Here is a 17,899-nt window from a genome sequence, read left to right on the forward strand (position 1 = left end):
TTTTCAGATTAGTTAATGATGCAACTCAATAGAGAAGAATCCGTTTTTCAACAGCTTTTCTGCATATTGGACACTCAGCCATTTGATCACCACACATTTGACAAAGTCCGTGACCGCAAAGGAAGATCATGTTCTTCAGTCTGTCGAGGCATACTGGACACATTGTCTGAAAACAAACAGGAGCATATATATTTAAGTCTGATGGCTGAATAGTATTATATTGAATAATTTGTTCTAGACTTTTTATTAGATCATGGCAATCTTTAAAATGGACAGTGCCCTAATCTTAGTTTTTCAAATTCTTCCAGATTTTTTGCAAAACATCTTCTCTTCCATATGTATTTGTAATTCACAATTTATTAGAAAATAAACTAACATTGAACATGGATGGAAAAAACACTTCTTCAATAATTGTTTTAATGTTGTTTGGTGTGCCTTATTGGAAAATATTGATAAAAAAGTCGTCAATAATGTTGATTCCTTGATTGATGGATCTTTGAGTTTTCATCTCTTAAAAAATGTACCGAAAATACAAGAGATTCCAGTGAATGTTTTTACAACCCCATTTCATTGGTCTGTGTAATTTAGTTAACAATTCAGATTCATTTTGAAAAATTGAAATTGTAAAAGATGAGTGTACTCGACATAATTATTTCAAAAGGAAACGTCATAGAATTAGTATGGGGTAACAGGGTTTACCTGGCGGAAAATACATTACCCAGAATATTCAGAGAACAAGTTAACAAGAAAAAATCTGGGAAAAAGTTTAGCTTCGAGCAATACTAAGCTGTAAAATTCATTGGGATCAAAATACCATAATGGAAATAAACAGAAATGCCATTAAATGGTATACGGACAGCTCTAAAGCAGCAGACAGAACTAAAATAGGAATGTACGAGCCTGGAACCAAACACTCTGAAAACCTGGGTAGCACATTAAGCATTCTACAAGCAGAAATTTATGTAATCGAAATATGTGACCAGTTCAATCTAGAAAGGAATTATCGTAAACAGGAGGTAATCATCCGTCTGATAGCCAAGCAGCCAGTAGAACTTCGAGCTCCAATATTCTAAAATCCAAACTGGTTTGGAAATTCCTGGACAAGCTAAATGATATAGACAAGAAAAATAAAGAAAAATAAAGAAAAAAATCGATTTCGGGACACAATGGAGTGGAGTGAAACGAAGTAGCTAATAAATTCTGTTAAGTAGAATAAGACAAACTCTACAAAGGATGTGAACCCTTTTGTAGTATCATTTACAGAATAACAAAAAAAGTACTGGAAAAGAAGGTAGATAAGCGTAAAAGCACATAATGGGACAATCTACAGGGGTTCATACAGACAAAGACACTCCTAGGAAGCTATAATCAGAGAAGATCTGTTAAATGTATCAATCTAGGCAAGAGCAACCTACGAACACTAATAAGAGTCCTCTCAGGGCGCTGTCGTCTCAATGGACACCTAGACTCTATACTAAGCAGAGAATGCAGTGTGCAGATTCTGTCGTGTAGGTGACGAAACCTTTATCCGCATCTCTCAAAGTGTGAAACACTATGAACCTCCAGAGCACTACACTTGATAGCGTTTGAAATAAAAGACTAAGATATCTGGTAGCCAGATCCATTCCACAGTAGTATCACAGCAAGAAATAAAATACATCCTTTGAGTCGCGGTGTATATGGAACCCTAATATAGCCATAAATATATTGGGTTACGATTGTTTGATTTGAGAAATTATTTTCTTAGAGAAAGTCAAACGAACAAGTATTCATAATAATGATTGAACCACAATATTTGTTAAGAGTGTTCGAGTGCCTTCTTTTAGAAAGAATGAGGAATTCAATGTTTCGAAATAATTACATTACGTTATATACATGATATATTACTTACCTGTTCTTTAATATCCTGCAATTGTTGTTGTAATTTCTGTATATCGTTTGTGCCAGTAGTATCCCTGCCTCCGTTATTCATAATAGGCCCTTGAACTATAGGCGTTTCACTAGTTGATGGTTTTATTTCTTCTTCTACGTCAGCTTCAACTTCAGAAATAGTACCTAATCCGCCAGCACATACCGAAATTGGTACCATTTGCTCGATCTGGGCGCGGCAAGTGACGCATTTCTTCATAATTTGAGAACAGCTTTCGCACGCACACATGTGATTGCAAGGTTTGAACAAAACTGAAGATTTCTTATCGGAACAAACAAGACATTCTTCAATCTACAAAAAAAATATGTTGCACAAAATTAGGTGATAAAAACTATATACAAATTTATTTATACAGAACCTAACCTAAACAACATTTACAATTACATAATATGACGCGTATTTCGATAACCAAGTTATCGTCTTCAGAGACTAAAGTTTAATTTACCTTCAGTCTTTGAAGACTATAAATTAGTTATTGAAACGGGCGTGTGACAGTGTAATCGTGAGTGTTGGTGTAGTGGTAGTGTAAACAGTGTGTTCAGTATGAATATCAACAACGGTTCCAAAAATTTCAACTTACAAACTTATTTTATTCTAATTCAAATTACAAATTGAAATGTTTTTTGATAACGTGATAATTTTTTCGCATACCTTAGTTCTAGTGCTCACAGATTCCCTACAAATGAGACATTTCTTGACTCTCGGTGCGCATGCGGAACAGCAAGTCACATGACCACACGGTTGGAATAATATGTCTCTCTTAGCATCAGAACAAACCAAACATTCTTCTAACGTAGAGTTCACGTTAGAGTTTTGGATGTTTTGATGGGATCCCATTTCCATTTCTCCACTTTGTTTTTCTTTGTGACATTTGGTTAAAGTTTTGCAGAGATTTGGATCGGGGCAGAGGTCTAAGGGCGTTTGACCTTTTTTGTTCTTGATGGTTAAATCAGCTCCGTTGCCTGAAAGTTTGGAATTGGTGGGGAGTGGTTCTTTATGCTGTATTTTGGTATTGTAATATTGTAATTAACTATACGGTATTTATATTTTTATGATGTAACAGTAGCAACAAAAACGTCTTCTCGCATTAATATAATCTTTTATGAACTTATTTTATCTGAGTGCAGATGCTTGTCAGGAAAAAATGTGCTATTTTAGCTCCATTCTAAATCCGAACTACCGAAACTATTTTCATATTGATAATATATAATTTTTTTCTAATAGCCAGATAGACATTAATGCGTTTAAAATTACTTCCAGTTATTCTGGATGATACAAAAGTAGTTAGACAAATCAAACATACGATTTTTTTAATGGACCGCCTAATTGAGTGTTAGAATATTGAAGATAACATTGGCCAAATTCAAACTATAATATTTTATTACTTCAAACGGGATACCTTGTATATTTTCAATGTATTGAATAGCGCTCTTAGTTGTTTATCATCAATCAATCACAGTTATAAATACTTTACCAAAAATTATGTATTTTTGTCATTAGACACGTTAGACTCTTATTTTTTGGCAATATTTGTTATATGAATTTTTTGATATATAAATAATTGAACAAAAATGTATTTTTCTCTGAAGTTATTAAATACACTTTTATCGTCAGCCCACAAAATTGTAAGATAATAAGGATAATAGCGTTTTGTATTGAAGTTCGTGGGCCCAAAGGTTACATAAAAGACGCTGTATCCTAACCTCGCCTTTTGTGTCTTGGGAAAACAGGGCGACGTAAAAAATACATTCAGCATCTTCAGACGGCTGCTTGTCTTTATCTCTAGAAGAATCAGGTTATGAAACCTCATCACTTCCTGAGCCACCAGATGTCTTTATATAGTTTTTGGATTTCTTAGGCTTGAACTTTACGCCACTAGGACCAGCTATTGGCTCGTCCACTGCAAAGGGGCTATTTTTTTCTTCGTAAATCTCCTTTTCCCCCAATTTTTATAATCAGGTGTCTTAGCAAGCGAGAATGATTGCTCTAATTCATCCTTATTGGGAATTGATACTTTTACTTTATCTTTGCCGGGTATCCACCCTCTGGTTCCTTTTTTTCACCTGACAAAATTAAATGTATGTGTTCTTCGCTCTATATCATGAAATCTTCGTTGGTTAATATATATCTGTTTAAAGGAAAAATGCCGGTCTTTCTAAAACCAATTACAGCTTTTCCCCGCACGCATTATATTATTATTTATATTATTATATACTAATTAGTCAAGGTGATTAGTGTGATACACCCAAAATTGTCATCTATGACACATTTTAGTAAAAATTAAAACAGATAACGTACAAAAAATATATTTTACAATACATTGGATTGTCTTATACCTATATTTCTGATAATTTTTGTGGTGCTTGTATTCAGATGCTCAACTACCAAATCATTGTCTTCGTCGGTGTTAATTATATTCGTCTTTTTTTGTTTATTGTACGCAATAACAAATCTCTACAACTCATCTGGTCTCGTTTTGTATATTTTTGTGCATATACCTTCGACCCAAGACGGATGTTGTCATGACATTCGCCTATGGTTGAGGTACCAAGTATTATTTGCCCGTTAGAGACTGCATAAATGCAGTTTAATCACCCTGTATATTATTCGTGTGATCTTTGCATAATTGTTATTTGTGTGTTTGTCTTAGACGATCCCTGTTTTCGAACTACCTACTTTTCCCCATGAGAACTAAACAGCCCTTACTTATTAACATAGTAATGCGGGAGTTCGTACTTGATGACAACCAAAGTTGAACTTTGGAGTGATAGTATCTTATTTTCTTGTTTCAAAATAAAACAAAAACTCTCACAACTTTAATAACATAGCATGATAAAGATTTATTGTCACCTAAATTTAACTTCACTAATAAATTTTGACACCATAAATACAGTGAAGGTTGCGTAAGCAAAATATTTGAAAAATAAAATTACGGAAGCAAGGGCAACATTGATAAAATAATGAGTGCACAAAATTTCAAAATCCCCTTAATTTTTTTTTACGCAATTGACGATATTGATCAAATAGGTCATGAATATATTGTATGACACAATAAATACGAAAAATATTTTGTGGCTACGTGAAATGACAATTCTGATTGTTACAAATAGTGTCAATTGAATCTACAGCGACAAAGGAAAGTCAAAAACTTTATAAATGTTTTTCAACGCGAACTCGAACTTGAACGTAACACGACACGAACGAGATCGTCAGTGCGAGCGGGAACGCAAGAATTTATAAATCCAAATTGTATGGTGTTTAGAAATTTAGAAAATATACACACCTCCAAAAGTCTTGGTCCCCCTTGTTTATTTGTCACATGTTTATTTTAATTTCAGCATTTTTTGTTTACAAATACCTTCTTATCATACAAATAAAAGCAAAAACTTGTTTTCGTATGAAAGTTTTGTAATAGAAGTCAGTTTTGAATTGTAGTGTGTATAGAAAGTATTCGTTGAAGTTTGTCTAAGATGCCAGGAAATCCGATTTCTCAATTTGATCGAGCAAGAATTGTGGCCCTACACCAAGAGGGTTTCTCAAATCATGAGATTGCTAGGCGTTTAAATATGCCGCGAACTTCGATAAGGCGGGTAGTGGCCCTTTTTCAAGAAACTGGTGGCGTTGCACGAAGGCCGTTGTCTGGTCGACCTAAAGTGACTTCAGAGAGGGAAGATCAGTATATGACTAATTTCATTCGAAGAATAACGGTAACAGCCCTTCGAAGTCATTTTTTGCATACTTACAGAAGATTAATTTAGAGAAGTACCATAAGGAGGTTGCATTTTTTAAATCTCATGGCAAGAAGACCTTTAAGGGTACCTAGACTTCTACCTCGACATAGAGTTGAACGTCGCCAATGGGCCGAAGAGCATCGGAATTGGCTTTTATATTGGCATTATATGCCCAATAATGTTATTGATGAGCTAATTCGTGGCATGCCAAGACGGGTTGGAGAATTAATTACAAGAAGAAGTGGAAACACAAGTTATTAAGTTATGCTATTTTCAGTATACACCTTTTTTTCTTTTTATTTTATTTTGTTTTTTTTTTCGGATTTATTTTACAAAATTCTGCTTATTTTTACACGAATACAAGTTTTTGCTTTGTAATTGTTTTTATTTGTATGATAAGATAAACAAGTATTTGCAAACAAAAAATCCTCAAATGAAAATAAACTTGCGAAGAATTACTAAGGGGGGCCAAGACTTTTGGAGATGTGTGTATATATAGTAAGCTTACTTTTTTATACCTTCAAACTGACATTAGATATACATATTAGATACTCGCCTTCACTTTGTTGTGAAAACAATTTCTAAACTTGTTAAAATGGATTTATTTTTTGTTCCTAATATTCTATTTAAATAAATAATATCAATACCTCACATTAAACAATTATAATAAAATTATTTTTATTTTTAAAAATACCGTCAGGTTTTGCTATCAATTTCAATATTCTCGGATCTTTATTGAATTCAATTTTTTGTAAACAAAAATCAAAATATTCCGAATTTTCTTCGTGCAAGCGCGGCGTCAATAACGAAACAGACTGATAATTTTTATATAGAATGAGCAATTAGGTTATATGTACTTGCGTACTTATTATCTAATATTTTAGTTCGGATGAGAGATTAATTTCTTGAATAATAATAATGTTTGTACCATAACTAGAGCTGACTACTGCTGACTACTACAGAATCATCAATAAAGTTCTTGCTACTCAAAATACCTTATTCAAATAATTTTTCCAATAATTATTTGTACCTTATAATATATTTCCAATTATATTTATAAGAAAGTTTTTTTTACCTGCCAAGAAACAAGCAATACTCGCAGATGACTTTTTGTCGGATCCCTGTGTCCCTAATCCCATAAGGAGCTTTCCTACATCTTGTACGTCTTGAAGTTGACGCAGTTGAGAGAGAGTATGATGACGTAACGCCTCATGTAGCGGGGTATCTCCGTCCTTGTCGGCTATATTTAAATTAGCACCTTCCCTTACCAACAGCTAGAAAATTTCATTATGTTGAGTGAAAACAATTACCAAAGCCAGGGCGTTTCCTAATTTGCAATAATTTTAAAATTAGCAGAACGATAAAGAGTGAAAATTAGAAATGGAACTCGGAAAATTGTCTTATTTTCTAAATTATTGAGTTAACGTTGTTAAAGTTCTACACGGCAATGAAATTCATTACAATAAAAAGCTTTACATCATTTAACGGAAAATTCGTTTAGTAATTGTACCGAATGAAATATCTCTTCATAGCAAAGGTTGATTTAATTTAAAATTTACTCACCCTAACAATCTGAGTGTGTTGTCTTTCAACGGCGAGATGAAGTGCAGTTTGTAAATTGACATTCTGAAGATCCATGTTGGCTTTTCCGCTCAAAACTAATTGTTCGGCTACTTCCACATGATTATTTAGAGCTGCTAAATGGAGAGCAGTGTATCCGTCGTCTTTTTTTTCATCCACAATCCATGGTCTTGGTAATTTTGCTAGCAATATTTTCATAGCACTGGAAAGCAATAAAAAAATTTCAATTACTCATCATAGCATTTTTTTTAAATATTGATAATTTTAACATTTTTGTGGCAATCAAAACATCCATGTCAGAATTTGAGACGTTGATTTCTTTTATGCTAGTTAAAATTGTAGGGATTGGTAAAACTTCGGTAGAAACAATTTTTATATTGATTTGTTGTAACCCCTTAGTCTGAACCGTTCTTGGAACAGTACTAGCCATCAACCAAGTATCGAAAAGACCGTCCTGGAAACGGTTCCGGTTCCCAAACGATACCTAAGTCGGTGTGAAAACAGAAACCGTATAACGGTGAGTATCTAAACCACCTGTGTTTCGCAAACGATATCGTCATAATCACCGACAATATGCAAGACGCTCGGCAGATGGCCACGGATTTGAAAAGAACCACAATGAATGTTGGCCTAGAAATAAATCTAGACAAAACCAAATTTATGACAAATCTGGCAACAAATGATAACATAATTACCGATGGAGGTGAGATAGCGCAAGTATATGACTATAAATATCTAGGCCATGAAGTGAGGATAGGAAGAGATAATCAAACTTGTGAGATAAAGCGTCGAATACAGTTAGGATGGATAGCTTTTGGCAAGTTGAGTAGTACCTTGAAATCAGACTTTCCAATAAGCCTAAAGAGAAAAGTATATGAGCAGTGTGTTATACCTGTGATGTCCTATGGGACAGAGACGCTTACCCTCACGAGACAAACTGCAGGAAAGATGAGAGTGGCGCAACGGGCAATGGAAAGGGCAATGTTGGGAATTACGAGAAGGTATAGAATTACAAATGAGAACATAAGAAGAAGAACAAACGTTAAGGACATTATTGAAATTATAGCCCAAAAGAAATGGAAATGGGCAGGCCATGTAGCCCGAATGACGGATAATAGATGGACGAAAAGAATATTGGAGTGGAGGCCAAGAATGGATAAGAGAAGTAGAGGCAGGCCGCCAACAAGATGGAGTGACGATGTAAAGAAAATTGCAGGAAATTGGATACATACAGCTCAAGATAGAGATAGATGGTTTAAACTAGAGGAGGCCTATATCCAGCAGTGGATGGAAGATGGCTGATAGATGATGATGATGATAACGGTAACTGCACGGTTGGAACACCCCAGATTGCTCAGAATCGTCTCCGTACCAATGACGGTTTTTTGATATGTTGGTTAGGTTTCTTTGTTTACATTTTTGTAGTATTTTTTCGCTAGTTCACGCGAGCCTTTATACATACTTTCTATGGTATAAAAATAAAAATAAAATTTATTTTATAAAGACATGTTTCGTTTTTTCAATTCATAACTCCTATTAAATAAGTAATAAAATATAATGATTTTCCATCGATTTTATTTTCCATTTATTTGCATACTTTTTGATATCCTCGGGCAGTACTAAAATTTCCATATTCATCCTTCCAAATATATATTCGAATATATTCTCGGCTACTTAAGATCAATCTATACGGATATCGTATAAAACAGGCGTGCCCTTAGGTCGTTGCTCTCTTTTGGCAAAGACTTCGCTGCCTAAGATGTTCTAAGACGATCCCTTACTCTTTTTATATAACATTTTGTGAAACGGTAACGGAAAATGTGATTATTACTATTTTTACATAATTAGTTACTCCACGAATTAAATAATTATGTGTACAAGTGAATAAAACTTTGTTTGAAAAGTACTATTGGCTCAAAATTTGTTATTCCAATTTATGCCATTCCGTTTTATACCAACGGTCCTACGATAATTTTATTAACTACACAATAAAAAACTTAATCAAATGTTTATAATTTTTCGAAAATTATATATAACAACTATATTTTGCTCTGGAAACATATATCAAATTAGTACACGAAATCAAATAAGTTCACATTTCTGGAGATAAATTCAAATAATAACACGAGATTAAAAAATAAGGTAAATTCTTAAAAACAAAGTAAAATGTTAATATAGAATTTCAATTGCTCTGCTTCAAAGTACAGTCATTGGCTAGCAATATACTTATCTCAACGTTGATTCCATAAGTGAAAGCATTTTTGGAAGGCTTCTTTCGAAATGCCTTGTATCTGCTTTGTAGTGAACTTCTCAATATAAAGAATGGTACCAAACCTTTATTTTTTTAGCACTTTTATTTATTTAGACTACTTAAAGGTCGTACGGTGGACAAAAGTGGACAAAAAGGAAGATTTTCATGTGATGATGGAAAAGAAAATCGTTGGCCGTTTTCAGTTTTTCCTTCGTACATAGTTTCGTAAAAGTTCTTGTACTTTTTTCAGAAAATTATATTAGTTCCATTTGCAATGAACTCTTATCCCATTATGCCCTGTTACTTTGAGAAAACATTTTGATATTTGACTTAGTTTAAAGGTTTTTCTTAGCATGAGCTGAATAATTGGTTTTCAATTTTCTGTTTCTTGATATGAAATAATGTCAGAAAGTAAATATTCAATTTAAAATCGCAAAAATTTAACATTTTTATTTACCTAAGCATAGACGTCATCATAAAACAAACTTTATCAGGTGTTTTAGTCGTGGTATTTTTACATCCTGGCACAAAACACGATCTATATACCATTTTTGAGATTAATCAAAGTTTAATAATAACGCTTATTTTAGAATAATCTGTCGAATTTACTTTGTATCATATGTTCAGTGTATATTTACTAAAATGTTTAAACTACCTACAAATGTTTGAATTTTCAATAATTTTTTTCTTTATAAATATTGATCAAAGAATTAAAAAAATATTAATAATAGAAAATATAATAAAAATTGTATGTGAGCTATTCAAAATTATTTTTTTTCTGTGCTATTCTGATTTTTTGACTTAGGGTTATAGGCATAGATCTTACTTTCATTTACAATAAAAGTCGAAACGTATTAAAAAAAACACTCTTGTTTTATATAAATCGTCTCTTAAAATGCTTTGCATAGAACTGTACGAATTTTAAGTTCTTAACTAAGTTTAGACTAGCAAATTTGCTTATATTTTGCATATTTTCTTATGCCAAAGGAAGTCTTTGTGCTTAACGGACTCTTTTCCAGCTAATACCAGTTTATATACAGTCTTCAAAGTTACTACTTGTTCACTATAAATAGGTTTTAATATTCGTGAGAATATTATTTGGAACTTTTTGAACATGATATAAGTATCTTTGTTTCAAGACCAATCCTACAAACACGATCTCACTATAATGCTGCCATAATAGAAGACCGACAAGTCGAAGCAGGTTCAAATTTGTCTCAGCACATAGAAAGTATTAGGTATACTGGTCAAAGTAAATGGATTATATTGTATTGAATAAAACCTGAATCTTACTTTATAATTTAAAAAAAAGAGAAAATATTTGGCGCTTACATTACGAAACTGGATTTTGATATCTTCTCCGACTCCTTGGAAAATAGTGGTAATTCACTGGAGGGTTGTTTTAGTATTTAATCTACGGAAAGGTGGATCGCATTAAAACGTTAAAGATGTGAAAGTCAATTCTACTGTTTGTATAACCCTTCGGTATTTCGATAAACCTACTGACTGCGCCAATTTCGTTATTTTTTCAGAAATAAATTCAAGTTCAAATTTAATTATATAACATTACAATTATAACAATATAACAGATATTATTATAGAGAAGCGATTCATTCGCCGTATGTATTTCAATGAAATGAAAGTTTCGATTGAATTACTAAGGCGAGGATAGAAACCGACGATCAAAATTTAAGAAAATGAGGATGTTAAATAAAGGTTCTCAACACACCAGATGATTAAAAAGGAAAAAGACGCTACTAAAAACTGATAGATGAATTATGTGACAAAATTTGGATTTTGTGCAAAAAATCACATCAAAAACGAATTCCAGCCTCTCAAGAGCAACTTTCACGCCAGCTGGCGTGAATTAATATTAAACAGAGCTCGCAGAAAAAAATAGCGTAGAAGGAAAATAATGGGATGCAAGAAAATTGAAATCATTATATAGAATAGAGTCAATTATTATAGTATAGAAAGAATAATTGATAGAACCGAATTGTCTGTAACCCATTTTGTAGAAAATTGAGAGATAAATGATTTTCTTTCTTTCTTCTTCTTTCATGTAATAAATCCTGACCTAACACACGTTCATGATAAAAAATATAGCTTTTAATATTTTCTAAATAACTCAATCAATATATCTTCATCTGAATTCCTGCATCTCTAAACTTTATCTAGAGGGTTTTTTATTAAATTAGACCAGGGGCGGTTAATGCACAAGAGTTGTAAAACCAGAGAGCGCAATTAAGAACTATAATTAATAAATTCCATAATGTATTAATAATAACATTTTTCATCATGCAATATTACTAATCATCATTTCACTGCATTCAGACCAGCGCAACGTGTAGTACGAGTCGAGTAAATAGCTTTTTTCGTGACTTTTCGAGCTGTTTAGTTCTTTAGGACGATTTGAACTGAATAACAATATACTATAATAGAGTTTGTGTACTGTATGGAAGTTGTTTTTAACTTAATAAATAACAAAAGAATCATAATCATACGAAGGATTGATTGATTGCTAAATATTATTAAAACAAATGGTGTGAGCAGGGGTAAAAACTATATCAGAAGATTTACTCCAGATATTTTGCAATAATATTTGTAATTATAACAAAAAATGTATCATATTATTTTCCTTGCTTACTTTTTGATGACGATAAAGAATAAATTGAAAGTCCCGAAAACTTTAGAAGCCATCTTTATAATTGCATGAAATATGAGTTATTAGGATCAATCGATATTATAGCTCAATTAATTATGCTTATTAGTTGAATATATACTAGCATAATCAGAATATTTCGAAGATTAAGTATATATCAACAAACATTATTAAATTAATAAAATTTTGAGCAGCATTTGAATGGGCTCTACTTAGACGTAATAAAATGGATATTTTTATATTTCTTGCACTTAAAAGTGCTTCGGCTTACTTACGTGCAATTCTAAGGTCTCAGATCATACTGCTATTTAGTAAACAATCTCTCAACATAGTTATGTTAATGAAAGTGTTAAATCTGTGTAAATTGTTCGTGCTATTTCTAAAGATTGAAATATTGAGAATTTTCTTTAGAAAGTAAAGTAGTAAATTATAGTAAAGACCTGGGTAAGAATGTAGCGTTTCCATGTCAATAATCCATTAATTCAACATGGAAGCCGATAAAATCAATGGATATTTGACAAAGACCACCTTCTACAAGGTAAGTTTTCTTTGGATACATTGCAGAACAGCTAAAATTTTCTACCATGAGCCGCCACTGGATATTCACTTCATGGTCTCACATTAATAAAGATAAAGTTATCGGAATTGTTTTGGATTTTTAAAAATTCTGAATTAGACAATAAGAAAGAACAAGAATTTTTATGAGTTTCGATTTAAGTAAAATTTTAATAGGAAATTTCAAAGATAGTAAGATTGAAGTTTATGCATATTCAGACATTTGTTTTCCTAGTTGAAAATTTCATTAAAAACGTAAATTAACTTGAAATTTGTGAAATCGTTAGTAATTTTCATGCTCACCACTAAAATGGGACTGTTGATATTGATATATCGATATTATTACTTAGAAGTATCTTTATTTATTACTAATACTTCCTTGGACGATATATAGGGAGTTCGATATTGAAATGTAGATATCGACATTCAATATTTTTTTTTTCAAATAAGTTTTCATTTTTAATTATTTAAATTACATCATTTTAAACTTAATCTACAGTCTTTTATTTACACTATATTATGTTTTTACTGTTTCAGTTTATTTATTTGCATATTATCCTAAAACAAAATGCTATTTTGTTCAAAAAAAATACTATAATCAGATAGCTACTATCTACTTTACCCACTGTTGTTATTAGTTATCACTTGTCAGGGTTAAAATCTTTAGCATCTCTACTTCTACTTTGTCTATATGTGTATCATCTGTAGTCTGTGATAAGAGCAATACAAAATTTTAAAACTTAGTTGATCAAATAAAATGTATTGTGACCTATTTCAAACACTTAGTTAGTGCTGAACTATTAGCAGAAGGAAACAAAGAAGGCCAAACACTGATGCTCATTCAAGCAGTTAGTACTCGTTGGAATTCTTGTTTAGACATGATGGAAAGATTCCTGAAATTATCTTCAGTTATCAGTTACCATTTGGTAATTTTCTTATTATTCGTATTTGGCAAAATTACTATGCAATTATCTGCAATTGCTAAGAATATTTGATCTGAAAATATTGATGTTTATTCCCACTGTTTTACTTAGTTTTATCTTTGATGTATGTGCTTTCCCATCTATTAGTTGCCATTCGGGTTGTGTGAATAGATAAATACACAAATATTTAGTACATTTTCTATAATTTTCTTGTATACATCCTTATACTTGTTTGTGGATTTCTAACATTAGTTGTCGCGGGTCAAATTTAGAATCGATTCTGAATCAATTGGTAACTAATGTATGATCGCTGCAATGGGCGTACTTGATATTAAAAACCTATTTAGGATGTTGATTTACTGAGAACGATGACAAAACGAACCAAACTTTTAATTCTCTTAGAAAAACCCAAGAACTGCTTTAATAGTCGGTCAAATTAGACCAAGAAATAAGAATGAAGTTACATAAATACCCAACAAGCTGAAAATTGTTCCACATCGTTCCTGTGTATGGAAAAAAAGGTAAGTAAATGGCAAAGGTAAAAAAATGGGTTTTCGCGATTTCCAGCAAAATAGTGAGTTTTATCATAAAAATAGCTGAGACAAAAAATGTAGATCGTAAAATTATATACAAAAACCGTTTTGTATATATGTATGTTTTTTTCCTACGAGCCACAGTTTCTGAGATATAACGATTCAAAAAGTTGTAATCGTCATAATATGCAATACAAAAACAAAATTTAGTTCAATATATATAATAAGTTTTCAAAAACAATAATTCAGTTATTACCAATAGCATCTCTTTCTTTTTTATATGTACGGAGATCCTAAAAAAACTACCTGCTGAGATAAGTATCGATAAGCATATTTCGTTAAAAATACTACAAGAAAAACAAATTCAATTGGCTTGTCTTTCTTCAACCTCAAATGATGCGCATCAACATCTTTTTCGGGTATATTACCAAGTTTAAGTGTGGCTTTGTTATCAGCTAGAGTGGGGTTCTCAAGGCCGATCGTGCTCTAATATTGAATTATCAACAGATGAATGATTGCCGAGACTGTAAACGCCGATAAAGAAACGGTTAGAAAAATTTAACACTAGAAATTGCACATGACAAAAAATCTAACTTCTGACCAAAACCTCTTTCGTCAATGGTTCTGCTCAGATTTCCTTGAGAGGTTAGAAAGGTTAGAAAAAGATTTGCTTTGAAAGGGACCCGATGGGAGCGGTAAAGCAAAAAAACGGCAGAGTTCCTAAAGGCACTCACCAAAGAAGACTTCCAGCAATGCATCGATCAATGGAAAAATGATTTATAGTAGTGCATTTGAAGGTGTTATCAACTAGTCAAAAACAGTTGAATAATTAATATATAAATTAATAGGTAGTAGTTGAAACATTTAAATGCTTGTAATTGGAACTGTATGATATTTAGAGAGATTTTATTTAGTATTCTACTATTTGGTTGCCTTAAACTACACTAATAATTATGGACTGTTAAAAAATAATAGAGCTCCGTTGTTTCTCAATTTTTCTCGATAATAATAATTACGTTAAGCAGTGTTTTGTTGCCAAGTTTTCAAGTGTACTTTACCAGGTTCGCAATTACTGAAGAAAACTCATCTTTTTCCTCATTAATGGAAACAGGATATGAAAAAAAAACAAAGGAGAAGTAATCATTCCGTTTTTATGGAAATGTTCTCATTTAATATTAATTGATGAATAAGTTAAAGTTTTGTGTTCAGTAAGTGGATGTGTATCAAAATTTAACACAATTAGATCTTATAATAGTTTTATATTCACACTAAGAAACATGAATATTAATATAATAAAAGTTTTCAAATGAGTATGTGTCATTTCGACGCGACGGTTTAATTTTAATCTTAATTCCACTAGAAATCCAGTAATTACGTTTAAAAAAAGTGATTGTTATGGATATGAACCAAACAAGCTAAATTTTTACGTGTGGAAGTGTTAAAAAAGCTTAAATTTTAATTGTCAACCGAAATACCCTCGGGGATTTTTTGCCATCTTAGATAGTGTTAATTCAAATTTCTTAATTTTTTTTACGGTTTATGGAAAACCAGCATATAAACTATTTCCCTTAAAAATAAATTTGACATGATTTTTTATATTATTGAATGTTTTATAGGGGCCGAAATATGTTATAAAATTGACAAATTGACTTGTCTCTCTCTTCTTACTGAAATAGCAGTAGAAATGATTCTGTTAGTTAATATTTTCAAGTTTCCCTGTATTTTTAAACACATATGATTACAAACCTTTGAAACCGCTGCCAGCCGAACCCAAAACGAGGTTCTAATGTTGTCCCTTCCATTATATATGTGGGTGATTCCATTATAACTGTGATATTCAATGTCCTGTATTGTTTTTTTGTACTAGTCATTAATTAATAATCAATTAATAAAAATTTTGTGTTAATTGAATAATTCTTAAGATATTTAAACATTATTTTTATACAATATAACTTGCCACTTAAAGAAAACTTATACTACATCACTTGAATGTCAGTACCGTGTCATGTCCATTCCTAGAATTTACCGATAAATTATTAATTTTTTTTGTCGTAACAAATGATTTAAACTAATTACCTTATAAATTCTAATGTTTATGATCAAACTGAGGAAAATTGATGCACTTGTTGTTTAATATCTTAAGTTACCATGTCAGTACCGTGTCATGTCCACTCCTAGAATTTACCGATAAATTATTAATTTTTTTTGTCGTAACAAATGATTTAAACTAATTACCTTATAAATTCTAATGTTTATGATCAAACTGAGGAAAATTGATGCACTTGTTGTTTAATATCTTAAGTTACCATGTCAGTACCGTGGATAAATGAGTCAGTACCGTGGAACTCAAAATCCGACATTGTGTCTTGCTCGTGATACTTTGAAGTTGTAGTAAATTCCTCTTAGAGTTTTATTTTTACAGTAAAATAGATGAATAATATGCATAAAAAAGTTAGAAAAGTTAAATTTTAAAATCTTGAAATTTTGAATACAAAAAATCACAGTTAGAACGGAATCACCCATGTATTATTACCCAGTAATAACAATTTTTTGTTTTTCCTGCGTAAATTGTATAAGACATGACATTAGTTTTCTCATTAGTAATTGTTTTCCACTTTTTTTATTTTATATTTTGTGACCAGTTTAAATCAATTTAAAAATAACAAAGCTAAGTGAAATGAACAAGAAAAAAGTAACTAGACTGTTGAACTTCATCTGAGCAAGCTTTTGACCAAGAAATATCTTTTCTTGTATTGCAATGCACGTTGTCTTGCACGATGTCAAACGGCCTTTATCAATATACCCTTATTTTGTAGAGTTCAAACATTTGAATTATTATTTATTTTTTGAACATATCAAGATCGTTAAGCAACTTTTTGAATTATAAAAAAGTATTTCAAATCTAAAAACAAACTAATCAAATTGAATTTATCTATTTTCCTAATATATATAAAGAATTCCATCCAAAAGTAATTCGTCCCAGATAGTAAGTAAAAGCAACTTCGACAGTTGGTAAATTTGCATATGTGAAGTTAATTTCATCACAAATAACATTGGAGAGATTCGTTGGCTACTACTAACATATTTACTTTATTACATTCTTTCGATTTAATGATCCCCATTCTTTCAAAATAAATGTGACATTGATTGCAACCTTTTCTCATCTTTCATTTATTCCTTAAATAAGTATCTAGAGTCTTGATTAGATCGAGAGCTATCTCTTTAAAGTTCGAAAGTTTCTCGTAAACCATTTTATGACTTCCCACAGGGTTTTACATGACAAAAATACATATAAATAACAAAAAATACTGATTTTATGGTTAAAATTTACCAGACGAAACTATCGATATACCCAGAATCTTAATTCGTAGAATCATTCAGGAAATATTTGGCACATAACAGCAAAAGTTACTACACCGGAAGAATATTAAATATTACCGCAATATATGTACACGACTATTTCGCCCAAATTTTGTCAGAGGTAATGACAAGGCAGTAAAGTTGAAAATTTAGTGTTGGAAAAAGTTCAAACTGACATCACACGCTTGACATCTTAACTCCCATCTCATCTAACGTATTCCATTATAGAAACGGAATCGTAAACATCAAAGAGATGGAAGAAATTCTGAACATTAGGAAGATGTCTCATTTTTGTGGATACGGGGGTAATGGAATGTATCTATAAATTAGGTTAAAATAGGTGAAAGGAAAAAGGGGCAACGGATTATTACAA

General features: G+C 31.5%; 1 protein-coding gene across 1 annotated transcript in view; it reads right to left on the reverse strand.

The window, feature by feature from the left end:
* LOC130902798 (E3 ubiquitin-protein ligase MIB1) overlaps positions 1-17,899 on the reverse strand; it is a 763,066-nt gene continuing 745,167 nt past the window's right edge. The window contains exons 9-13 of the mRNA XM_057815129.1: positions 7,225-7,444; positions 6,737-6,935; positions 2,582-2,892; positions 1,892-2,221; positions 1-166 (exon numbers count right to left, since the gene is read on the reverse strand). Of these exons, the coding sequence (XP_057671112.1) occupies positions 26-166; positions 1,892-2,221; positions 2,582-2,892; positions 6,737-6,935; positions 7,225-7,444 (1,201 nt within the window). The 3' untranslated portion in view covers positions 1-25. The remainder of the gene's footprint in view (positions 167-1,891; positions 2,222-2,581; positions 2,893-6,736; positions 6,936-7,224; positions 7,445-17,899) is intronic.

This window comes from Diorhabda carinulata, chromosome 2 (assembly GCF_026250575.1).
Source record: "Diorhabda carinulata isolate Delta chromosome 2, icDioCari1.1, whole genome shotgun sequence".
NCBI classification, from domain to species: domain Eukaryota; kingdom Metazoa; phylum Arthropoda; class Insecta; order Coleoptera; family Chrysomelidae; genus Diorhabda; species Diorhabda carinulata.